Source organism: Panthera pardus, unplaced genomic scaffold (genome assembly GCF_024362965.1).
Source record: "Panthera pardus isolate Hobbes unplaced genomic scaffold, ASM2436296v1 HiC_scaffold_21, whole genome shotgun sequence".
NCBI lineage: Eukaryota > Metazoa > Chordata > Mammalia > Carnivora > Felidae > Panthera > Panthera pardus.
The window spans coordinates 40,022,509-40,048,075 of NW_026526777.1; the positions used below are offsets into that span (position 1 = coordinate 40,022,509).

The window sequence follows — 25,567 nt, forward strand, 5'->3', positions numbered from 1 at the left end:
GGGTTTTTTAATGTTTTCACTCCTGTGGCCTTGGGGATAAAAGCCTCTGACTTAATTTTAATGTGTATTTCCTGGCTTAAGAGCCATACCGCAGGTAACCCTCCGATTCAAATACCTTATAAGCTTACTTTGAGGTGGAAACATCACCTTCATTGTTCCGGTAGAAATCGCAGATGATTAGGTGACAACCAAGGCAGAACGGGAAGCAGCCGTCCTTTGAATACTGCATGGCATGTCGCTGAGAGCTTTACACGGATGATCTCACTTCGTTCTCGTAACCACCCTAGTAGGTGGATATGGGTGAAGAGACTAGTTTGCCCAGTGCCTCTCGGCCAGTAGTGGTGGTGCCGGGTTGGAGGCTGCTTTGGTTGGACACGTACTCCCCCGCCCTGGGCTGTATCTCCTGGTTATCACATGGCACAGGCACCTAGAGGACGAGGAACACACCCCTTAGTTGCTGCGGTCAGCAGATCACCTTTATACGCCCGGAATGTGTAGTCTATCAAATTCGACTTCTGCATGAAATAATACCTTTCCTCCTGGGAATCAAAGAGCCCCATGCAAACCTGAAAAGTGCTGGTTACCTGTGTTTTTTTAAACAGTCAAGTGTTCTTGTTTTCTGGTTCGAAGACCTCAGAAGTGAATTCTCCTGGAAGGGAAAATATAAGGGTAATTTTAATGTTTTTTAAAGTTTATTTAGGGGCGCCTGGGTGGCTCAGTTGGTTAAGTGTCCAACTTCAGCCCAGCTCATGATCTTGCGGTTTTTGAGTTCGAGCACCACATCATCGGGCTCTGTGCTGACAGCTCACAGCCTGGAGCCTGCTTTGGATTTTGTGTCTCCCTCTCTCTCTGCCCCTTCTCTACTCAAGCTCTCTCTCTCTCTCTCTCTCTCTCTCTCTCTCTCTCTCTCTCTCTCTCAAAAATAAATAAACATTAAAAAAAATTAAGCTTATGTATTTTTGAGGGAGTGAGTTGGGGAGGCGCGGAGAGAGAGGGAGTAAGAGAGAGTCCCAGGCAGTCTCCTTGTTGTTGGCACGGAGCCTTATGCAGGGCTTGAACCCACGAATTGTGAGATCATGACCTGAGGTGAAACCAAGAGTAGGACACTTAACCGACTAAGCCACCCAGGAGACCCAATGTGAGTAATTTTAGATATGCTTTCTCTCTCAAGTATCTGACTAGCTGATACTAGCCAAGAGGGAAAAGTTAGGTTCCCTCAGTGGCTACTCCTCCGACTTCCAGGAGGCAAAGGAGACAGGAACAGTTTTACTCAATTTATTTGTGGCTCATTTGCTCTCTGCCTCTTCCAGTAAGCTTTTAGATGAGGAAAAACAAAGTGGTTATTCTCTCCCCTCCTCTCCTGATGTCTTTCTTTCACCAGGTAGCTGGGAGGGTACAGTTTGATAAATTTGCACTATTCGAATAGGGGCCCTCGGATCTCTCATTCACAAATTCTACATATTATTATTTATTGAAAATTTACTATGCACCTGGCAACGAAGTGGGCAGTAAGGGTTCAAGACTCAGCTTCTTTGGTGGATACCTAGGGAACTGGATTCTGGTAAAGTCCAGCAGGCCTCAGATGCTGTTCAAATATTGCATTAACTCTCCAAAACAGTAGTGGTTTTAGGGTTGTGAGGTGAGGAGACAGTTAGGAATTAGGAAGGGTTAGCAGTGTGGAGAAGTCAGGGCTCCCCTGGGGAGAAAGTGAAAGGAAGGGAATCATCATAAGATATTTGTCTAGGGTTTTTCTGGTTGGAGAAGGGAGGACTGGAATATAAGGGGGCCACGGAAGTTGCTGGCTATTTATTCTGTGATATACAGAGGTACAGCGTACCTTTTCTGAAACCATGGCTCAGAGGCTCAGTATTTATGATGTCCCTTCTCTCCATGTCAACCAGGCCCCATCTAAATACACTAGGAGCCGAATTCATGTAATAGTTGTAGGGAGACCCCTCCCTCCCCCCACAAGGTAGGCTTGTCGGAGACTGTCACGTGTTAGCACTGAAAGTCCCATGTCTCTGCGACCCCTTCCTCCAGGGCATTTGGTCACATTGGTCCTCCTAACTGCTTCCTTGAAATTCAGCAAGCTGAACTTATGCAACCTTCAATGTATGTAGGGTAATATTTTGCTGAGAGTCAAGTAAGACAGTTTTAAAATGTTATATTCTCAGTTATTTTTTTTTTCAGTGTCCTATACCTTAAAATAAAAACCAAAGAGCCTCCATCCAAATCCATTTAAAAATACTCCAGAACTATTCTCACCAATTTAGGGCACAAATGATGTAACTATTTCTCCAATATGGACTTCAAATAGAGTGACTATACAATTTAGCTCCCAAATTAAGATATTTTTAAGAATAAAAGGGGGACTAAAATGATTTAAAAAGTATAACTTTTAGCATATTTATTTACTGTGGCACCTGGGTGGCTAGGTCGGTTAAGCATTCGACTCTTGATTTTGGCTCGGGTCATGATCTCACAGTTCGTGAGTTCGAACCCCACACCCGAGTTCCCTGCTTGGGACTCTCTCTCTCCCTCTCTCTCTGCCTCTCCCCTGCTCTTGCTCTCTTGCTCTCTCAAAATAAATAAATAAACTTAAAAAAATCTATTTATCAACAAATTGGTTTTTTTATGTTGTTGGATCTATAAAACAGTTTTAGTAAAACCCATTTTCAAAAAAAGAATTGTTTCTTAAAAACCTATATATTCATGTATATTAAAATAAAAAGGTTTGAAACATTTATGTTGATTATCTGAATATTAAAAATAGTCTAAGTGGAATAATTGTTGTTGGTATATATTCATATACTTTATCCATTTTCTTGCTTTATCATTTGATTATAATCTGTTATTGAGATATTTCTGAAGAATGTATTTTTTCACTGTGGTCTTACTATATATGTATTTTTAAAATAAATTTGTCACACTCCCTATCAGTTGATTCCTCTCTGTAGTCCACAGTGTTTTCAACTGAAAAATTACTCTTCAGGTGGCAAGGCTCATAGTAAGCTCAGAATAAATTCTCCTAAGTAGAGGAAATTCTCAATTCTATCCTTTTTATTTTGAAATGTGTAAGTATTTCAGTCAATGTATTTTCACACATGATTTCTGTTTGCTTCTTTTCAGAGTAGATTTCTTTAACAAATACTTTTGTCAGGCAAAACTTGTCATAAGTTGTCTCTATTTATACTTAAAAATATTTTGTATAATGTGGATGCTTCAAAATTGTTAGCTTTTAGGATTCCATGCCATTCTAGGACAGAATATACATTTATGAAATAAATCAAGGAGCTCCACTAAAAAATTATTCCACAAGTTTGTATATTCCAAGGTGCAGTTGTAGAATTTCAAAATTAAATTTTATAAATTGATTAAGCCCTCATTGTTTAATTTATTCAATTCTTTCCTTGCTTTTATAGGATAAAGTTCAACATCTCGTTGTTTCCAAATTTTGTTTTTAATAACTACCATTCTCTCAATGCTTCATGGAACATTTCTGCTCCATAAACATCTTATTTAGCAAGAAATTTATTGACAAAAGATAGAATGTATGCAGAATTTGTATTCATATGGTCCTCACAAAACAAATAATTTTATCTTCAAAGTTCAACTTTTTAATTGAATTCGCAGTAGTATTTACAATATGGCCAGATGAACTTTTTCACTTTGATTCCATGAATTTCATGAAAAAAATTGAACACTTACTGAAATTGATCAATTTGTAATTTGAAGCATCTGTTGAAACATAAAAAAAGGGGTCATTTAGCTGTCCACAGCTAAATTCTTCCATTAATGAAACTAAAGACATCAACAGTTGTTGCTTCCTATTTCATACAGGTCCAAGAAAATCTTAAAATAATGTCTAAGGTTTGAAGTAAATCCTGGAGCCTCTACAGCATCTTTATTTTTTCCAGTTTTTCTTACTACAGGTCTCCTGGTGGATAGTAAACTGGTAAACATTTTAGGTACATTATATATTCGTCATCAACGTCACTGAGAAATGAAAATTCTGTACTTAATTTTTTCGCTAAGCCCACGTTTGTTTTGTTTCTTGAGTTCATGGCTGCTGAGAGGGTTCATTGCAAAATCTTTAAAAAGCATTACCAAACAATAAAGTAAATAAAAGTAAATAAATACTTGTAGATTTCCATTGTCTAGTAAATGGCAAAACCATTTTAGCAGGATTGTTCATACCACTTGTATAAGTGCTTTGGCAGGCATGCTGAACCCCCACTTCCCACATACATTTCACATTCACCAAATTTCTCATTTCTCACATTTCACAGTGATCCCACCCACTGGCCTAACGACTTCATCATCTCCCAGGCACCACCAGGGACCAAGGCACGACTGATTCATACACCAGATGGCCACCAGGGGCAGCAGCAACAAACACTTCTCCCAATCCCGGGACCAGAAATTGTCCAATGCCACCTGGATGCAACCACTCTTTATCAGCCAGCATCCTGATAAAGGGGTGGAGTCGGTTAACTGTGTCAAGAAAGTTTTCAAAAAAGTGAGAGGCGTTATCATTGATAGTTCAGATTTAACCTCTTGTTACCTGTTGAACCCTGTTTATTGCCCATGTACCTCACACACTACTAGAGAAGAGCATGGTAGAATATGGAAGTACAAAGTGATCTACCAAACCCGTCCTGGCTTATTCTAATACCACAAGAAATAATAATATCTTGTTAAAAGCAACAACCATAACAACAACTCTGGGACACATGTTAAATCAGGGAGAGGCCAGGAAGTGTATTCACTTTGTCTATTGACCACAGGAGTGCTTCATAAAATGACTTTCTGTACTCCCTCTTCAACCTATGAAATCAGAACTAGATATAGCCTCAACATTTGCATTTTTGAAAGTCTTTCCATGATATTCTTAGGGACACTAAAGATTTATTCCTGGTTTGGAAAATTCCTCCACCTCTTATTTCAAGGTGTCAAACCTGCTGTTTACAGAGATCAGGAGTATCACGCACTTTACTCCATGGTTTACCTAACACCTGGATCAAAACTGGTATTGAAAGTGAGCTAGAGACAAATTGAACTTAAATTCAGTCACATGATGATAAATACTGTCATCTCCTTTGGCAAACTTGTAAGCTGTGAGATTTATTTTTGGCTGTATCTTTTTTTTTTCTTTTTTTTTTGCAACTTGGACCTGTGATAACAGACACATTCTTTCTTTTGAGGATCAGGTTTCCAACCAAAGAATTAAAAATATACTGAACATTGATTTTTTTTTATGTTTACTTATTTTTGAAAGAGAGAGAGACAAAGTGGGAGTGGGGGAGGGGCCAAGAGAGAAGGAGACACAGAATCTGAAGCAGCTCCGGGCTCTGAGCTGTCAGTACAGAGCCTGACGTGGGGCTTGAACCCACAAACCAGGAGATCATGACCTGAGCCAAAGTCAGACGCTTAACCAACTGAGCCACCCAGGTACCCCAGTGAACGTGAATTTTAATAGTTTGGAAGAAATAGGTACCAGGTAAGCATTTTTAAAAAATGAAATACTACTGAAAAATTTTAAATCTGTAAATTATTTCATTTCATTCATTATAATTTCTATTGCAAGAGTCCTGAGAATGTGTTTCTAATTTCTATAAGGGAATTGATTCCAGCATGATGAGGTTATATTTGTTTAGACGATTTTCTGTATTTGCGTACTTTTTTTGCCAGTAACTTCTATGAATTTTTAGAACTATCTTGATCTCACTGTCTTCAGCTACAAAATGAGGATTTTAGTCTAGTGGATGTCCAATCTTCATTCCAGTTTCTTAAATTCATCTTTCACATCTATTTTGAATGTTTGGAATTTCTTATCATGTACGTGTATTCTATATTATTTTATTAATAAGTATGGGCCATTATTTTTCAGTTATTTTCCTCTACTTTAAAGAAGCAAATGTTAGCTTAAAAAGGGAGTAAACAAGAACATTAGATAGATCGAGGGAATGGACTGAGGGAGATAGAAAAGCAAATGTAGAGTCAGGATCTATGGGACAGTAGTTATTTTTAAAGATTTTCTAAGGTATAGGGAATCACCTAGTGGTGGAAACAGAAAATGCTTTTTGAAAGTTTAGGATTTGGTTTCCTGTGCTTTAATTCAGTTCAGATCACTGAATAGTGTCCATATGGTTTGTAATCAATGTATTTAAAATATAGCAAGATTTTGAATATTTATCTTTTGTAATCAACTTTTAAAATCATACTAATATGTCGAATGTGTAATATTATCCTCAAGCCTTTCTTTCCTAGAGGGATCAAAAATCCCCTAATACTAAGTTTGAAAATTAATTCTTGTCCCAAAGAATGTGTTAAATTCATGGTTCTGTAGTCAGAAGAAGTCTAGATATGCACAAAACAAGCATGAAAGCATGACCTTTATCTACCAGAAATGCGTGGTCTAATCAGAACCAGGCAAATCTATTACGATTACACTTTTAATTTCACAGATGAGGTAGCTGACATTCCATCTACTTTACAGAGGCTTTTGAAACATCTGAGAAACCAAGATGGATTTTTCATTTGTCAAAAATAATCATATGTATATGACCCCTTCCACTTACTTTGGGTTTTCCTCAGATAAAGACTCAGACGGAAGTAGTTTTGGGAGGTGATAATTCCAGGAATCAAAGTGGGGGGACAGGGAGAGTGAGACATGGAAAGAGGAAGAGTCAGGGGAAGGGTGTTATTTCCCAATAACGTCAGCAGGTGCCAAGGGCTTGATTCTTCTGTGATCTCTCAGAATTGCACATGTGAAAGGTGGAATGTTGAGCCATGTATTCTCTGGCTCCTGACCACATTCATTACGATTGTCCCTGGAAACTATAATTATCCCTATATTTCTAGGCTGTGCTTGTGTGGTAGGTTAGTAGGCTCCCTTAGCTCCAGAGAAATCCCTGGATCAGAGAAGTGGAGTAACCCATGGCTTGCACTTGTGGTGGAAAGAGTCTGAGACCACACAGAAATGTCTACTAGAGTGGTGGCTAAAATCACAGGTGGGCCAAGGGGATATCCCAGAAATACTTTCTATGACCACACCTTATCCTGCTCAGACCCGCTTGTCCCCAAATTAAGTTAATTCTGTCATTGTATCTTCAAAGCGCTGGCCACAATCTCTAAACACTTTGTACAGAAAAATTTGTGGATCAGGCTATGGTGGTTCCTGCTATTATAGCTGGTCCCAAGGCCACGACTGATATTCATCAACTTTCTGCTCTACCATCCATTCTAGGTTTCTCCATCCTAGGCCAGCATCAGCTGATCTAATTTATTTGCCTGGTGGGGGGATTCCAGAACTTCCTCTCAGAGTGGTCAGGCCTTGGGTTGCCTTGCCCTCCTTGGACTGTGGTGGCTGCAATTACTTGTTCGCTCTTATTACCAGACATAAAGACACATAGGAGTATTCCCAGTGATTCCCCTGAGTTTCAGACATATTCTTCCTTCCCCTTTTTTGTAACAGCAAGCCTAGTTTCTCATGGTAATGTGGGTTGACTAACCTCACCAGTATTATAAGTCCTTTCTTTGCCTGCTGGTCCAATTGTGTTAATAACATAAACAAAAACAAAAAACCAACCAGCCAACCAAACAAACAAAACAAAGATCAGTTGTAGCTTCAGGGTTTGTGGGACCCTTTTGTGTCACAGGAGTAGTGAACCCCACTTCCCACTTTACCCAGTAGAGCCCGAAGTAGAAGCGGAGGCACACATGGGTTATTGGGAATGATAGTGAGAAGGGCTAATTTGTGTTCCTTTCCTTGGAATCTGGACCTGGGTATTCTAGCTGTTGAAGACACAACTTGCTTTATCGGCTCAATACAGATAGTGCATTATGGAGGATGTTTCCCTAACTCTACAGGATGCTATGCCTAAACTAGCACCTTAATAGGCCGCTCCAATGTGGTATCTCGATTAGTTTCATAGTACCAAAAACCAAGTGGCTTCAAACAACAGACATTTATTGTCTCGCAGCTCTGGAGCTAGAATCTGAGATGACAGTGTTGGCATGAGTGGTTCCTTCTGAGGGCTGTGAGGGAGAATCTGCTCTATGCCCTTCTCCTGGCTTCCAGTAGTTGGCCAGCACTCCTTGGTGTCCCTCGGCTTGTAGCAACTCCATCCTTTTCTTGGCATTCTCCCCATGTCTCTGTATCTGTGTCCAAATATCTCCTGTTTATAAGGACATTGTCCTACTGGATTAGGACTCACCCTAACAACCTCATGTTAACTGATTACATTTGAAATAACCCTCTTTTCAATCGAGGCCACATGCTGAGGTGCTAGGGATTAGGACTTTCACATGTGAAATTATGGGGGCACTATTCAACCCATAACAGCAGCAGACCAGCTACTTCCAGGAAATAGGCAGGATATGGTAGTACGAGCAATCCTATGGTCACATACACATTTCTCAGTAGGTCCCCTGGTTGAAGGCAATTTTATGTAAGATTCCATGGCTGGTAGAGGCTCTGTAAAAAGAAAAGATAAACCCACCTCTGGAGTAGGTATTGATTCCTGCAGAAGTGGGGGAGATCTAGTGCAAAACTGACTTGCCACCCAGAAGCTGGTTGTTTCTGTATCTATGCTGGAAAGATATCTAGAAAATCTGCAAATATTTAATAAACAGTATGTTTCTAGGGGCACCTGGGTGGCTCAGTTGATTAACCATCCGACTTCGGCTCAGGTCATGCATGATCTCATGGTTCATGAGTTCGAGCCCCACGTTGGGTTCTGTGCTGACAGCTTAGAGCCTGGAGCCTGCTTCAGATCCTGTGTCTCCCTTTCTTTCTGTGCCCTTCCCTCGCTCATGCTCTGTGTCTCTCTGTCTCTCAAAAATAAATAAAGGTTAAAAAAAAATACTTGAGCTGAATGAAAATGAAAAGTCAACAAATAAAATTGCTGTCACCAGGTAAAGTTAATATAAACTTGAAACGCTTATGTTAGCAATAGAATAAAGATCTAAAATCAGTTATCTAAACTTCCACTTTAAGGAGCTAATAAAAAAATTAAACTTAAACTAAGTATAAAGATAAGAGTAGAAATCAATGAAATTGAAAATGGAAAAATATTAGAGAAAAAAATCAATAAAATCAAAAGCTTGTTCTTTGAAAAGATCAACAATGTTAATAAAATTCAAGCTGGATTGATGAGAGACAGGGTGGAGGAAAGAACACACATTATTAGCATCAGAAATGAAAGGGAGGAGTGCCTGGGTGGCTCAGTCCGCTAAGCATCTGACTTCAGCTCGGGTCATGATCTCATGGTTCATGGGTTCGAGCCCCGTGTCGGGCTCTGTGCTGAAGGCTCAGAGCCTGGAGCCTGCTTCAGATTCTGTGTCTCCCTCTCTCTCTGCTCCTCCCCCACTCATGCTCTGTCTCTCTTTCAAAATAACTAACATTAAAAAAAAAAGAAATGAAAGGGAAAAGATAATTCATCTGATAAGGCCACTAAAAGGATAGTAATAGAAGATTTTGAAAAACTGTTCCAATAATTTTGGCAACGCAGATGAAATAGAAACATTCCTTGAAAGACACAAACTACTGAAACTGAATAAAGTAAAAATAGACCACTTTAATGACCTCTTTTCAATTAAAAATTTTAATTCCTAATAAAAAACCTGCATAGAGAAAACTCCAGGCCTAAGCATTAAAGAATAAATGATACGAGTTCTATGTAAACTCTTCCTGAAAGACATAAGGACGAAATGCTTCTCAACTAATTTTATGAGGCCAGATTTAACCTGACACCAAAACCAGGCCAGTTTTAACCATACTTAATGATACAACAAGATGGAAAACTATGACCCAATATCTCTCCTATACATAGTTGCAGAAATCTCCAAGAAATATTAGCAAGTCGAATTCATCAACATATAAAAAAAGGATAATATACCACACCAAGCGGCATACATAACAGTAATTCAAGGTTGTTAACAGTTGAAGATCAAGCAGTGCAATCCCCATGATACCCGAATAAAGGAGAACTACCATGTGATCTTCTCAATAAGTTCAGCAAAAGAGTTTGATAAAATCTAATAACCTAACACCATGATAAAAATGGTCAACAAACTGAAGCAGAAAGAAACTTCCTTAAGCTGATAAAGGGCATCTATAAAAATTTATAGCTATCATCATACTTCATGATGAAAGACTGAATGTTTTTCCCTAAGATCAGAAAGACAAAAAAGATGTCCACTCTCATTATACTATTCAACATTATACTTGAGGTCCTAACCAATGAAATAAGGAAGGGAAGAAAAATAAATAGAAAACATAGATTGGAAACAAGGAAGTAAAACCATGTTGAGTTGCAGATAACCTGTAGAATATAGTAATCTACAAAACAGCTACTAGAACTATTAAGAGATGTTATGAGTTGAATTGCACCCCACCCCCCCAATTTACATGTTGAAATCCTAATTCCTAGTACATCAGAATGTGACTTTACTTGGATACAGGGTCTTTACAGAGTTAAAATGAGGTCATCAGGTTGGGCCCTGTTATGGACTGAATGTTTGTGTCTTAGCTGATTAATATAAGACAGGTTAGCAAGTTTGCAAGATACAAAGTCATTTTACAAAAACAAATTGATTTCTTTATACAAGCAACAAAATACGAAAAACTAAAAATTTTTAAAGTCTGCTTACAATAGCATGCAGAAAAGGAAATACTTGTGGATGAATATAACAATATATGTATGTACCCTGAAAATTATAAAACACTGCTAAGAGAAGTATTATTTAGAAGACAGAAATAATTGAAGACATATACCGTGTTAATGAACCAGAAGATACAATATTCTTAGATCCTTCAAATTGATCTACAGATTCAATGCAATCCCAATCAAAATTCCAGGAGGCTTTTGGAAAAGTTAGGATTCTTATTCTAAAATGTTTATGGAAAATAAAGGTCCTAGACAATTTAAAAAGGTCCTAAAACAATTTAAAAAGATCATAGTTAGAGAGCTTATAGTACTTAATTTAACGACTTAATTATAAATCTACAGTAATCAAAACAGTATGATACAGTTGTAAAGATAGACAATACAGGTCAGTAGAACAGTATAAGGAGGCAGAAATAATGTCCCTGTTTATGTGTTCATTTAATTTTCAATAAAGGCACTAAGGTAATAATAGAAAAAGGATATGGTATTAGAACAACCGGATCACTATATGGAAAAATGTAAACTTTGACCTTTATATCATGCCATACAAAAAATAAAACTCAAAATGGATCAGAGACTTACATGTAAAAACTCAAATTATAAAATTTCCAGAAGAAAATATAGGACAGTCTTTGAAAATTTGAGATATGTGTAAATTTCTCAGATCCAACTCAAAAAATCATGACCCATGAAAGAGAAGATTGAATTGACTCTATCAAAATCAAATTTCTGCTTTTTGAAAGACATCAAACACATTTGGAGCAAATGTTTGCAAACCGTGTATCTGACAAAGGCTTTGTGTTCAGAATATATGATACATCATAGGGAGAAGACCAGCAACTCAATAAAAATATAGGCAAAATATTTTAAGAGATACTTCACAAAAGAAGACATACAGCTAGCTAATAGGTACATCAAAAGATGGTCAACATATTAGTCATCAGAGAAATGCAAATTAAATCCACTGTGAGCTAACATACACACTGAGCAGAATGGCATAAATTAATGACTACCAGTACCAGGTACTGGTGAGGATGTGCATCAGATCGAACCCTCATACACTGTAAAACATACAAGCACTTTGGGAAAGATTTTGGGCATTTCTTAAAAAGTTAAGCATTCACTTACTATTTGATGCAGTAATTTCACTCACATGTATTTCACAAGAGAAATGAAAACCCACATTCATTCACAAAGCTCGTATGCAAAAATATAGAAGCTTTATTCATAATTCCAAATAGGGAACAACACAAATGTCAATCAATAGGATAACCTGATTGCATATCCATGCAAGGAAATATTATTAAGAAGTTCAAAAAAATAAATGAGGAGGAGTCTCAAAAATATTATGCTGAGCCAAAAAAGCCAGACACAAAAGAGTAATGGAATTACATAATGTAATTCCAGTTATATGAAGCTCTAAAAAAACCCCACAAATTTAATGTATAGTGATGGAAAACAGATCAGTGGTTGGAGTGTATCTTGGACTTTTGGGGGGTAGATACCTGGAAAGGGGCACAAGGAAACCTTCTGGTGTGAAGGATTATTTAAATGTTGATTTTGATGTTGCTTACAAAGGTGCATGTATTCCTCAAAATCCGTTGCACGACACACCTAAAATGAGTGTATTTTATGTGAACTACATCGCAATAAAAATTTAAATATAAGATATAGATTTTCAAAACAGATAAAAACAAAATAAAATCATGTGCTGCCTCCAAGAGAAGCATCTAAAGCATGTAGACACAGAATTGTCGCAAATAAGAAGGTGAAAGAATAGGGGCGCCTGCGTGACTCAGTTGGTTAAGCGTCCAACTCTTGATTTTGGCTCAGGTCATGATCTTGAGGTTGTGAGATTGAGGCTCCACCCAGTGTGGAGCCTGTGGAAGATTCTCTTTCTCCCTCTCTCTCTGCCCCATCCCTGCTCTCTCTCTCTCTCTCTCTCTCTCTCTCTCTCTCTCAAAAATAAAAAATAACAACCAAACCAAACCAAAATAACAACCACCAGCACCAGCATCACCACCGATATCGTTCCTGCCTCATAGAACTTATATTGTAGTGAGGGAGGCAATCTCAAGATCAGATACATACCTGTAAAACTAAAATGTCTTAAGTCTCCATATAGCTGAAACATCATTATGAAATAATAAAAAACAAATTGCTGCTTAAAATAATAGGTTATATTGTCTTCAGCATTCAGAGAGCTTTTATTTAGAGAAAGAACTTTTATGGTTGTTGTTGTTGTTGTTGTTGTTGTTTTTTGAGGGGTGGGGAATAATTGATTAAAAGGAGGATGACAACTTATTTAATCGAACCTGAAAAGGAAATGGAATGTTATGAGAGAGATGTGATGCTTGCTGGAGGGAATGTAGCTTGAGAAAGTATTTATTAAAGGGAAATATTTGAGCAGTGTTAAGTGCTATGAGGAAGATTCAGGAAAGTAGGAGCAGTGGATGATTCCAGTTTACAAGGGCATTATTGAGAGTCAAGTTTCTGAAATGCAAGGGGCTCCAAACACAGAGTGGTCATTCAGCCTTTGAGTCAGAAATATGCTTCCTGTGGTTGTAGCAGGAAAAACGGAGAGAAAAATGGTTGTTGATTTGGTCAAGGTTGTAGATGTCAGTGACAGGCAGTTGAAGGTGTTCCTGTCAGACGTCTTTCATTTTCTGTGAACTGGGAGATAAGGTCACCTTCTGAGAGCCAGAGTGGAGATGGTAGTTGGAGGAGATTAGAGAAATTCTGGACTTGGGACAAAGGGTTGTCCCGGTTAGAGGTCATACATTTGAAGTGGTTCCTATCTGCACAATCCTAGGATTTTTCTCCAGCCCCATTGTGTAGCAATAGGACTCTTAGGAAGGGTCTGGACAGGTGCATGCATATAAGTTTGGGGAGACAAAGAGAACAAGGGGTAAGAGAGTGGATACTAGTAAAAGGAGTAGTTTAAGTGATGGACCCTGCAATCTAAGCTGGAGAGGAAAAGATAGACTCAAGAGCACTGATTGATTGGCAGAAAGTAGAGATGGTGGACGAATAAATTAGTCCAGAGAGAAGACTGGCTCAGTGAGGGAGCAGCTTTAAAAAGAGAAGTGAGGGACTAATTTCACTTAGCATAATACCCTCCAGATCCATCCACATAGTTGCAAATGGCAAGATTTCATTCTTTTTGATTGCTAAGTAATACTCCAGTGTGTGTGTGTGTGTGTGTGTGTGTGTGTGTGTGTGTGTGTGTACATTTTCTTTATCCATTTATCCATCAGTGGACATTTGGGCTCTTTCCATACTTTGGCTATTGTTGATAGTGCTGCTATAAACCTGGGGGTGCATTATGCTAAGTGAAATTAGTCAGTCAGAGAAAGACAAAAATTATATGACTTCACTCATATGAGGACTTTAAGAGACAAAACAGATGAACATAAGGGAAGGGAAACAAAAATAATATAAAAACAGGGAGGGGGACAAAACAGAAGAGACTCATAAATATGGAGAACAAACTGAGGGTAACTGGAGGCATTGTGGGAGGGGGGATGGGCTAAATGGGTAAGGGGCACTAAGGAATCTACTCCTGAAATCGTTGTTGCACTATATGCTAACTAATTGTGATGTAAATTTTTAAAAATAAAAAATAAAACTAAATAGAAAACAAAGAAAAGTGAGGGAGTTGAAAATAACTCTCATAAGACATCTACGTTTGGTTGGATGGGATTCACCCCCTTAAAAAATGGGGAAAAATAGCAGGGGAAGGAAACCATAATTGAAATCACAGAATAGTCTCCATCACATGGTTCCTCTGTTCAAGAAGTCAATGTATCTCTTTACTGATTATTATAGATGAATGTAGTACAAGGTTTGGCTATACAGTGACCACCCAATAGTTATCTACCAAGTAATGAATAAATAAATAGTAAATGTCATCCTTGAAAATCCTCTATTACATGTCTTTCTGGTTCCTTAGGTAGCTAATAGTTGAATAATTACCCAGGGAAGCAATGGAATTGTGATTGGTGCTGGAATCAGAATTGGGTTCAAATCCCAGAACAACCAGATGCTAGACTGATCATAGCAGTGTCTAGTAAAAGTTCTCCTCACCTACAGGCTCCCTCCCTTTGTGTGGGGATTCAAGGATAGTGGAGAACAAGGTCTTTGTCCAGATGGTGGTTTTACATCCCAAAATGGTCTTAATTTTTATGTGCAAAGTTACTGGGAAGTTAAGAGATACAAAAATGAATTAAAACAGATTTTACTCCACAGGAATTTTCGAGACTGATAGGGGAGACAGACATGAATATAATGTATACACCAATTTCTAAGAAAGACATAGAAAATCGTTATTTTTTTAAATGTTGGTTTATTTTTGAGAAAGCGAGAGAGCGCTAGAGAGAGAATTCGAGTGGGGCAGAGGCAGAGAAAAAGGGACAGAGAAAATTCCAAGCAGGCTCTGCACTGCCCCACATGAGACTGGAATTCAAAAACCATGAGATCATGATTTGAGCTGAAATCAAGAGTGGGATGCTTAACCAACTGGGCCACCCAAGGGCCCATGGAAATAGTTATTTCTAAGAGCTGGGTGAAAATAGGGAGTTTTTATGAAGGAAGTGGCATTTGAATTGGGTACTGAAAGATGAGCAGAAAAGTAAAGGGCCATCTAAAATGCAGTAACCATCTAATGAAAGGTAGAGAGAGGGTTACAGAAAGTTTGTAATGTATCGAGGAGGGCAACAGCATCAGAGATACATTAATTTAACAATTCATTCTTTTGCTCCTGTCTTCAGAATCTTATTTTTTGTTGACTAGGGAAATAAAACAAGTACACAAACATACACAAAACTAGTGGGCTTCATATAAAGGAGAGATAACATCTACTTTTGGAGATTCTTCTGGCTGCAATGTCCTCCCCTGAATCCAGCTAATAAGCGTTCAGAATCACCTCTTTAGAATACGATCAACGGGACAACAGCAGTTAAGAGTGACATCCTGTATACTCTAGATTCAATTCCAAATTAGGGAGCTTCTATGTGCCTCAATTACCTTTTAAAAAAAATGGAAACACTTTCCTCAAAGAATTGTTAAGAATGACACTGGACGAAGAATGCATGGCAAGCATAGTACCTCATATCTATGTCCTAAATTACATATTTAAAAATAAGTAGATACCTAGTGCGCAGCATTAAGAATGTTCGCCAGCCCGCACAATTCCGCCGGCTGTAGGTGATAGACCACACCCTCCTAATCAGCCGGGCCGGTTCCTACTCTCCTGCGGAAATAGCGGTTCCAAAAGGCCTTCAGACTCTGCAAGAGCACGTGGGCTCCGCCTCCCCACAACAACAAAAAAACACTGTAACTCTGGTGCCGGCAGGTTGGGTGGTGAGGGCTTGATTTTTAAATCCGTCCGAAAGAACCAATCAGAGCGACCGTCCGAGTGCGCGGAAGCCGATTGGTTTGTAGCTACTTACGGGAACCAATAGGCGTGGAAGTAAGTTCCGTCGGTCCCGGAAGGGGGCGAATCGAAAACGGGTGGCGACCGCGGGCAGTTTGAATTGGAACCTGGGCTGAAACCCGCGGAGGCTGCGCCGGAACCCGACTCTCCCACGGATCGTCTTTCTCTCCCCGCCAGCAAGGTGAGTGTCCTGCATGGGTCGTGGCTTCGGCTGCAGGCCTGGGGGAGCGGTTGACTTTCTGTCCGAGGACCCGCGATCCCACAGGCATCCGCGCTCCGTGGCCCAGGGGATGTAGCGGTCCACCCCCTCCCACCTGACGGGACCGGAGGATCAGCCTGGCCGGGGTGAGGTTTTTAGGGCCGCTCTGCTCCTGGGAAAGCTGTGCTCGCACCACTGTCCGCAGACCCAGCTCGCTCACGAGCTCGCACTCTGGGGGATCGGTTTCCTCGTGATAAATGAATTATAAGGTAAATGAATTGGGGACCAGCAGGTATTTTCCTCGCAGCCGTCTACGTCCCCAGCCAGTGGCTTCTTGGGTTTTCATCTGCCCGGTGGGTTGGTGTGCCTGCTGCCTCTTGCGAGAGCATTTCTCCTGCCTTCCACTTTTATTTGGGCACGCTTGGGTGCCTGGCTCTGTTATGTTATGAGGACCCAGAAATAAACGACCTGAGTCCTATCCTTGAGCCTGGTCTAGAGGACCAGGCTGATTTTTAACTCTTAGGCCTAGCCGTTGCTCTGTAGGCGGGGACTCCGCTTTCTTGTTGGAGTTGGGAGATTCTGATAAAGGGAAAGCGTGAAAATGGGCCTACAGTGCGTGTTTTGATTCGGGCATAAAGAGTGCCTTCCACACATTTAAGATAGAGCATTTTCTGCAAAATCCTCCTAACAGGAACCTTGACATCTAGGGCTTTTCTTCAACTACCCACCCTCCTTTACACCTGTTGCTTCTTACATCTTAATCTGGAGATTTACAATTTTTTGTCATTTGCCCAGTGCTTGGGTAATGATTGTTGGTGATTGATGCCCTCATCTGTCAAAGTATGCTGTAATCAAAAGTAGCTTGGGTCTGATGATTGTTTTAACCACTTCTTTATAGCAGTATCTTAGATTTGGAAATGCAAAAGCATTCAACTTGCCAGTTTTCCTTCTGTTTATTTTCCTCATCTCTATCATCTTTCTAAATTGCTCCTTTTAATATTTTTTTGGTGATGGCATCTGATGTAATGAGTTCAGTGGCTAGCATAACTGTTTAGGACAGTTATCATTGTGTGCCTCTGGGGTATTGTACTCCCATCCCTGAATGAGCAAGCTAGATTGAACTGAAGGAGAAGCCTATTGTGGCAGTGTAAAATTGTCCTTTGTTGGTGGAGAGGCATGAGCTTTCTTTCAGCAGTTTTTGGGCAAATAGGAGTGGAGTTTAAGATGCTGCGTTCAAAGAATTGAGATCTGCAAAAAGAAAAAAAAAAAAAGCTGGCGGAGAAAACACAGCTTTCCAAGAACTTTGCTTCTGTTTTTTAATTTTTTTGAATGTCTTTTTTTTTTTTTAATCATTCCTAGTTCTTTTACCAACTGTTTATTAGTTGTTCTGATAAAAAGTTTCATGGGTGAAGTCAATTGAAGCAAGACACTACAATGTTTGTGGATTTCATTTAGTAAAAGAGATTCTCACCTTGTTGCCCAAATAACTGGAAAATGAATGCTTTTCTTTCATTTTAAGTTCTAGAGGCAAACGAATAAAGAACAATTACCATACTTTTCTTCCAGATGATTTAAATATCCTAAGATGTGGCCGAGAAGGAGGTAGGCCACTTCTCTCTTGGTACCACAGGCTGAAATATACAAATGAAGTGTTTTTGACAATAAATATAATAGCTAACAGGTGTAGAACACTCATCAGGAAATATAGTACTGTTGTAAGCCTTTGGGAAGTCACCACCATTATTATCCATATTTTACCAATGAAGAAACCAAGGCACAGAGCAGTTAAATAACATGCCCAAGGTCACACACAGCTGAGCTGGGATTTGAATCACTGAGTCTATATACTGGTTTCCTCATCAAGGTCTCTCTGGAGCATGTCTTTACTGCATTGTGCAATGACTCTAGCACTAATACGACACTCGCTCTTTGTTCATTCATGCATTAGCTCAACACATAACTGCTTAGAAGGAGAGACAGGGTAGCTGTGTCATGAGAGACTATGACCAGGAGAGATGACCAGGTTATGGATCTCCCCAGGGAAGGCTTCCCAGAGGAAGTTTATCAAATAAACTTTTATTTGTTTATAGGATCTATTTCACCTGAGACCTCATAGCAAAATACTCATGTTTTGTGTAATAAAAACAAATGGAGTGGCAGAAAGAAGGTAGGTCAGAAATGAAATTTGAGAAATAGGAAAAACAAAGCCAGGGAAACCGAACAAGCATCTTCTGTACTTCACCATCAGAGTTATTGGTGGTCACCTTTCAGGGGATGGAGAAGATAGATGTTATACTTCCTTATCTTTTGAAATGCGAAGTTTTGAAACTCCTTAGAGACTCCCTAGTCTCTGAGACTTGTAAGTTTCCTTTTACTGTATTAAGCCCAACAGTCTGCTTACTCTTTTCAGTTTACTTATAAATGCGTGAATAGTAAAGAAAGGAGAGCAAAATGAGCTGGGCTTTGGAAGAATGGAAAGAGGGCCTGCCTACAAGAGCGCTCCAGAAAATTCAAGAGCTGGAAGGACAGCTGGACAAATTGAAGAAGGAAAGGCAGCAACGGCAGTTTCAGCTTGAGACTCTGGAGGCTGCGCTGCAGAAGCAGAAACAGAAGGTATCAGTGAAACGCTGGTATTTAAACCTTGTCACTTATTTGAGCTTGGTCTGAAATTTCGAGAAAAAAGATCATGCTGTCTTCAGGTTGTATTCCGCCCCTCTCCTTTTTTCAGTCATTTGTATTTTAATTGCCTCATTTTCTTCATCCTCTGTCCTCATTTCTGCTTACCTGCTAAGATTCAGAGCTGCTGAGTTCCATTTTAACTCCGTTTGGGACCACACATTGGAAATTACTTTTGTACTCTGTACCCACATGGCCAGAATTCTCCAGCTCCGAATTTAGGGGCTAGTATTAGAGCCCTTTGCAGTCCAAATGGATATCACTTTCTGATAGTGGGCTTTTCACTTGGTATTCCCAGTCCTCTTCTCTTCTGGGCTAGAAAATGAAAACTTAGAGGTGCCTGGGTGGCTCAGTCGGTTAAGCATTTCCGCTCAGGTTGTGATCTCATGGTTCATGGGATTGAGCCCCACGTAGGAGCTCGGAGCCTGCTTGGGATTTTCTCTCTCCCTCTCTCTCTGCCCTTCCCTCGTGCTCTCTTTCTCTCAAAATAAATAAATAAACTTAAAACAAAATAGAAAATGAAAATTTAAACAGTGCTTCTTCCTTACCTCTGCATGAGCCAACAAGGTAGTGGTATAGTCACTGCTTCTAAAACGTCTTCACTAGTGGGAGAATTTTTACAATAAGTGAGTTTAGCAGCCAGACTTTGAAATGAATTGCTAAGGGAGGTTTATAGGGTTTATTTTTGATTTTGTTATCTTGAAAGGACATTAAAGTCTCCCTTTCTAGGAAAGGTACGTGTGTAGCCCTGACCAAAGATAATGTAATCCATGACTTTGTAGAACTTTAATGTCTATAGGCTACCAAGTGGGGTCATTTAAAATTTCTGTGTTCTTCGTGAAGCACTGACATGTGCATTGTAGCAACCACATCTGAGAAACATTAGTTGTCAGTGTTGAGCTCAGATTTACAAATAATGCTTGGTAGAATCACAAAGTAAGAGACCCGTTTCTTTCTGCACAATCTCCATTAGGTTGAGCATGAAAAAACTGAGGGTGCAAACCTAAAAAGGGAGAACCAGAGCTTGATGGAAGTATGTGAGAATCTGGAGAAGACCAAGCAGAAAATTTCTCATGAACTTCAAGTCAAGGAGTCACAAGTGAATTTCCAAGAAGGACAACTGAACTCCAGCAAAAAACAAATAGAAAAACTGGAACAGGAACTGAAAAGGTAATTTTTTTGAATGGTGTTTTTATGGATGTCATTTATATGTGTTCGTCAGATGCATTTTTATCTTTTCCTTTAATGATATAATTATGAATTGCAGTTTTTTCCCCCAGTGGAATAAACAATGATTTGAGGAAAAGTAATTCTTCTGTAATTCCTATCGTCACATGGCTTAGTACTATATAAATTCGTTAAATGGCTTTTTGCTTATTCATTTCTTTGTTCAGGATATGTTTATTAAGCTGTCTCATGTGCAGGACACTGTGTTTGTTACTGGGTGGTATAATAAATAACGCCAAATCTCTCAACAGTGAGTACTGAAAAGGCGGAGGGGAGTGAAAGCATGGCTAATAGTGATGGCTTCTGTTTCCTCTGCGTAGAAAAGCTGTTGCGAGAATAAGAGAGAGAAGTAGGGGGTTTTAGAAGGACCTGGGAACACTCAGGGTCTAGCTGAGATTGGAGTCTAGGAGTTGACAGTGGGGCCCATCTATAGAGTTGTACACTTTTTATTTCCCCGTCAGCATCTGCGATGTAAATGCTAAGAATGCGAATGGGAGGTTTGACTTAGGGTTGTTTTCAGCCAGGGTCATGGGATAGGAGACAATGGATAATTGAGGCTGCTGCGAAGAGAGTGGTTAAAATCCTGTGCCACGGAATCTAGGCTGGAGAGGGAAGGGAGCAAACTCAAGAAGAGCTTCCTCCTGAGATCCCCATCTTCCATCTGAAGCGTTACATAACCGATTTGCCAGTTTCAGTGCCATATTTAAGCAATAAAAAATGGTGCTTTTGACTTCTTTACCACTAAAAAGAAATCCTCAAACAACTTGAGACGTCAGTCAAAATAAATCTAGTGGGACCTAAATGCTAGCTTATAAATGATACCTTTTTGTTTTAATAGTGGAATTTGGTCAAAATAGCAAGGAGTAATACAGACTGGAAGCAAAATGGACTTTAGTAGATTGCCCCATTGTTGATTCTGCTAATACACACCCAGAATTTTTTTTTAAAATGTTTTTTTATTTGAAATAACTTTTTTTTTTTTACGTTTATTTATGTATTTTTGAGAGAGAGAGCCCGAGACAGTGTGCCCGCGGGGGAGGGGCAGAGAGAGAGGGAAACCAAGAATCCCAAGCAGGCTCCACACTGTCAGCGCAGAGCCTACATGGGGCTCAGTCCCAGGAACCATGAGATCGTGACCTGAGCCAAGATCAAGAGCTCAACTGACTAAGCCACCAGGTGCTCTTGAAATAACTTTAGGTTTACAGAAACAGTAGTTAACATCCAATATAACCAAAGCATAATGACTGAACCAGAAATCAACATTGGTTCAATGCTATTAACTAAACTATAGGCCTTATTAGCATTTCACTAGTTTTTCCGGTAATGTCCTTTCTCCGTTCCAGGATCTGATCCAGGATCCCACATTACATTTAGTTGATGTTGTCTGAGTCTCTTTCTAAGCTGTGACAGTTTCTTGCCTTTTGTGTCCTTGCAACTGTTGACAGGTTAACTCGTCAGCTCTTCTGTAGAATAGTCCTCAATTTGGGTCTCTCTGTTGTTCTTCTCACTGATTAGATCAGGGTTTTCAGCAGTGGCATGGTTCATATTTTGGGCTAGATGGTTCTTTTGGACTAGATGTGGAAGGCTGTCCTGGGCACTGTAGTGTCCTTAATAGCATCCCTGGCCTCTACCTACTAGATTCCGGTAGCAACTATCCCATCTGCAAGTTTTGACAATCAGAAATGTCGTTAGGCATTGCTAAATGTCTTTTGGGAGGACAAAATCATCCTGGATTGAGAACCACTGGGTCCGACTGAGGTTATGAATTTTGGGTGAGAATACCACAGAAGTGATGATGTGTCTGTTTCAGCGTATACTATCAGGGTAACATGATTTAACATGACTTTTACTCTGATTACCTGGCTAAGGTGTTGTCTGGGTTTCTGGGAACCCAGAATAGTAACTGGGAAGTTACTGTTTTCCCCTTTGTAATTAATAAATATCTTGACACCGAGGAATTTTTTTTTCCTAACATAACTGCAATAATCTTAATCCTACCTACCTCTCAAACATATTTTTGAAAGTTCAAACATTTTGCAATGACTCTGATTTGTCTTCCTGTGAAGAGAACTTAGGTGCACAGAAATCTTTTTATGATTTTGTTTCCTATCCATACCTAGAAGTTGCATGTTAGAATGATAAGTCGTTTCTATTTCACTGGGTTTTTTGTTTTCTTGTTTGTTGTCTGCTGTACCAACCTCCATGAGAACAGGGACCTTGTCGATCTTATCACTGTGCCCCATGCACCTGGCAGTGGTAGGCCCTCAAATATTTGTCAAATGAATAAATGAATGAAAGATAGGCAGTTGCTTTTGAAAAACAGGTGCTAGAGAAGTCGGAAGTTGAGTTCAGAAGGCCAGAATAGTTTTCTTTGAAAGCACGTTTTGGCTGCTGGTTTTAGAAATACTGGTTTTCATAATTTAGACAGAAATGTTTATATTTCTAATATTTTAGATAAACATACTTTTGTATACATTTCTCTATTTTATTGCAAAGTGACATTTGATAGCGGTACTTGCAGATATAAAGTGCTCAGAGTTGTGCGTGACACCTAGCACCCTGGTAAATGTCAACATTATCATTAGTTGTCACAGTCGCCATTGTCACCATTGTGGGATTAGGACAGCACATTTAGTTTAAGAGTATTCTTATTATGGGATGCCTGGGTGGCTCAGTGGATTGAGTGTCTTGACTCTTGATTTCAGCTCAGGTCATGATCTAGCAGTTCATGAGTTTGTGCCCCGCATTGAGCTCTGTGCTGACAGCTCAGAGCCTGCTTGGGATTCTCTCTCTCCTCTCTCTGCCCCTCCTCGGCCTCTCTCTCTCTCTCTCTCTGTCTCTGTCTCTGTCTCAAAATAAATAAACTTTAAAAAAAAGTATTCTTATTATCTATGACATAGGTATAGATGTTTATAAATGTTTATAAACTAACCTTGAGACTATGAAAACTATGAAGAGTACAATTGTCTATAATGTGACAACTATAAACTACAAAAACTCTTGAATGTATTTTCAAATTCTCATTGGTAACCTTCAAGTACAGGACAGAAACTTATTTTTTCCATCAGTGGCCACTGATTAGGTTTCAGGAAGGTGTCAAACGCGTTAGGTTTGAACCATTTGAAATGTTGGTCAAAAACTGTTGAGTATTGATGATCTCATACAGAAAATCGTTTAATTTTGTGCTTTTTTTTTGGCGGCAATTTGTGTTTTGTTTTTTTTTTCCATAGGAAATAGGAGTAAAGGTTTATAGAAATAGTAGAAGGGCATACTTTTATTTACTATTTATAATAAATATACTCTTTTAAAAAATGAACATAGGGAAAGGGGGATGAAACGTGAATTTGAGGGGGAAAGAAACACCCGATTTTACAAGATTCTTTAAAATGCATCTCTGGGGTGCCTGGGTGGCTCAGTCAGTTACGTGTCAACTCTTGATTTAAGCTTGGGTCATGATCTTACTGTTTGTGGGTTCAAGGCCCACATCAGGCTCTGCACTGATGGTGTAGAGCTAGTTTGGGATTCCCTCTCTCTCTCTCTCTCTCTTTCTCAAAAAAATAAACTAAAAAATTTTTTTTCTTAAATTCATCTCTAGAATTGCCAAACTTGTTACACCTTTGGTAGTCTATAGATCTGGACTATTCCTTGTGGTAGTGGCTAGCTACAGGTGGCTATTAAGCACTTGAAATGTGACTGTTACAAATTGAGTAGTGCTATAAGTATACAATGCACACCAAATTCTGAAGGTTTGGTTCAAGGAAATGTAAAATAATAGTATTTTGTATTAGTCAATAATTAGTATTGACTACAAGTTGAAGTGATAGTATGTTGAAAATACTGAGTTAAATATAAAACTAAGACTAAATTCATTTTTTCTTATTGCTCTTTTCATGTTAGTAGAACCTTTTCTACTGGATGGTGCTGTTACCTACCATAAGCTCAAATGTGATGATTTGATTTGCTGAGTAGTCCTTTTCAGTCCAGACATTGTTTCTTCCTTCTCAGATTGAGTTGGGAACTGGGTGGAGCCAGGGCACTGGGGCACTTTCTTTACTGCTTTCTTCACACCTTATATGTAGCCAACAGTCCACAAGAGACTGTCGCGTGCACGTCAATAGCCACTCTATACTAGCTATTCTATACGTGTTCATTTCATTTCTTGTGTTGAGCTGAAATCACAAATGTTACAGATTTGCAAGATTTGAGTCTTCTATTCCCTTAGGCTGTCTGATCTGAAAGGTGTTCAGAACCTATACAGTGTATAGCTTCCTATTTCTTTGTGACGGTTTCCAGCCCTGTCTTCTCTAGATGCACTACGTTAACTGGATTTTTGTGTCTATGTTTTTAAAGTGTCATAAAATTCATGGCAGGTATGTGTAAGGTTTTTGTAATGATTTCACATCACAAGTGACGTCATTCGGTTTCATGATTTGAGCTCATGCTTCGGCGACACCAGTTTCTTTCGATGTTTCTGAAGTTCTGGGGTGTTTTGGGGGTTGGTTTGTTTGTTTTAATATTCCTATGTCTTTCTTTGGCTTAGAATACAAAATTTGCTCAGAATATATCCCCAGCCTCCCAACTCTGTTACCATAGTGGTTTTTACAGATCTTCATTATAGCCTTTATACCACTGTAATTCTTGGTTCATATTTCTGTTTCCCTGACCACACTGAGTGCCTTTGATGATGGGGGGCTGAGTCTGTCACATGAGTTAGTTCTTATTAAATGTCTGTTGGGTACATGAAGTGCTGAAGAATTCTTAGAGGGATGGGTTTTTTGTAAGTTTATTACTCTCTGGGAGCATAGTGCTGGCATTCTGTAGCATTTGCTCTGATGTGGCATGCTCTTGGGTCCTTTTCGAACAGGTGTAAATCTGAACTTGAAAGAAGCCACCAAGCCGCACAGTCTGCAGATGCCTCTCTGCATCCATGCACTACACCACAAAAAATTTTTGCAACTCCACTAACACCAAGTCAACATTACAGTGGTAAGGATTTTTTCCTTCATAGCTCTTTTATTGGGATTTTAATTTGGTCAAAGAAATCAATTAATTCATCTTTGAATTCAACTTTAATATGAGCATTAAAAAAAAAACTTTTTAATTTGGGCATTGCATGGGCAATATATCCATTTGTGTATCTGTTGAGCCATATTGAGCCACCAGGTAAGCCTTCAAACTTTTCATTTTATTATCCTGCAGTGTGTTTTAAAAGTAATTCAGGTTGAGAATATTCAAAGCACCTATGTCTCTATAATTTGATACTTGAGTAATTTGATCAGCGTCTGTTGTCCAAACCCAAATGTTCTGTTTACTTCGTGTACCAAGCAAGATATTCACTTCTAGACTATTGTGATGATC

General features: G+C 39.2%; 1 protein-coding gene and 1 long non-coding RNA gene across 5 annotated transcripts in view; one reads left to right on the forward strand and one right to left on the reverse strand.

Annotated features, from left to right (window-relative positions):
- The window catches only part of CENPF (centromere protein F), a 100,679-nt gene that overhangs the window by 22,979 nt on the left and 52,133 nt on the right, over window positions 1-25,567 (forward strand). For 2 of the 4 annotated variants that reach the window (XM_019428304.2, XM_019428322.2), the window contains exons 1-4: window positions 16,168-16,288; window positions 18,717-18,919; window positions 19,956-20,152; window positions 25,074-25,195. In XM_019428304.2, coding sequence (XP_019283849.2) covers window positions 18,758-18,919; window positions 19,956-20,152; window positions 25,074-25,195 — 481 coding nt within the window. In that variant the 5' untranslated portion in view covers window positions 16,168-16,288; window positions 18,717-18,757. Of the gene's footprint in view, window positions 1-16,167; window positions 16,289-16,389; window positions 16,576-18,716; window positions 18,920-19,955; window positions 20,153-25,073; window positions 25,196-25,567 lie in introns of those variants that run through there. The other 2 variants (XM_019428313.2, XM_053909159.1) reach the window with 2 other exon arrangements.
- On the reverse strand, window positions 12-16,006 carry LOC109254450 (uncharacterized). Its single transcript, XR_002074810.2, has 3 exons — window positions 15,825-16,006; window positions 585-649; window positions 12-427 (listed from the first exon to the last, which is right to left on the reverse strand). It is a non-coding gene; the product is annotated as an uncharacterized LOC109254450 (long non-coding RNA).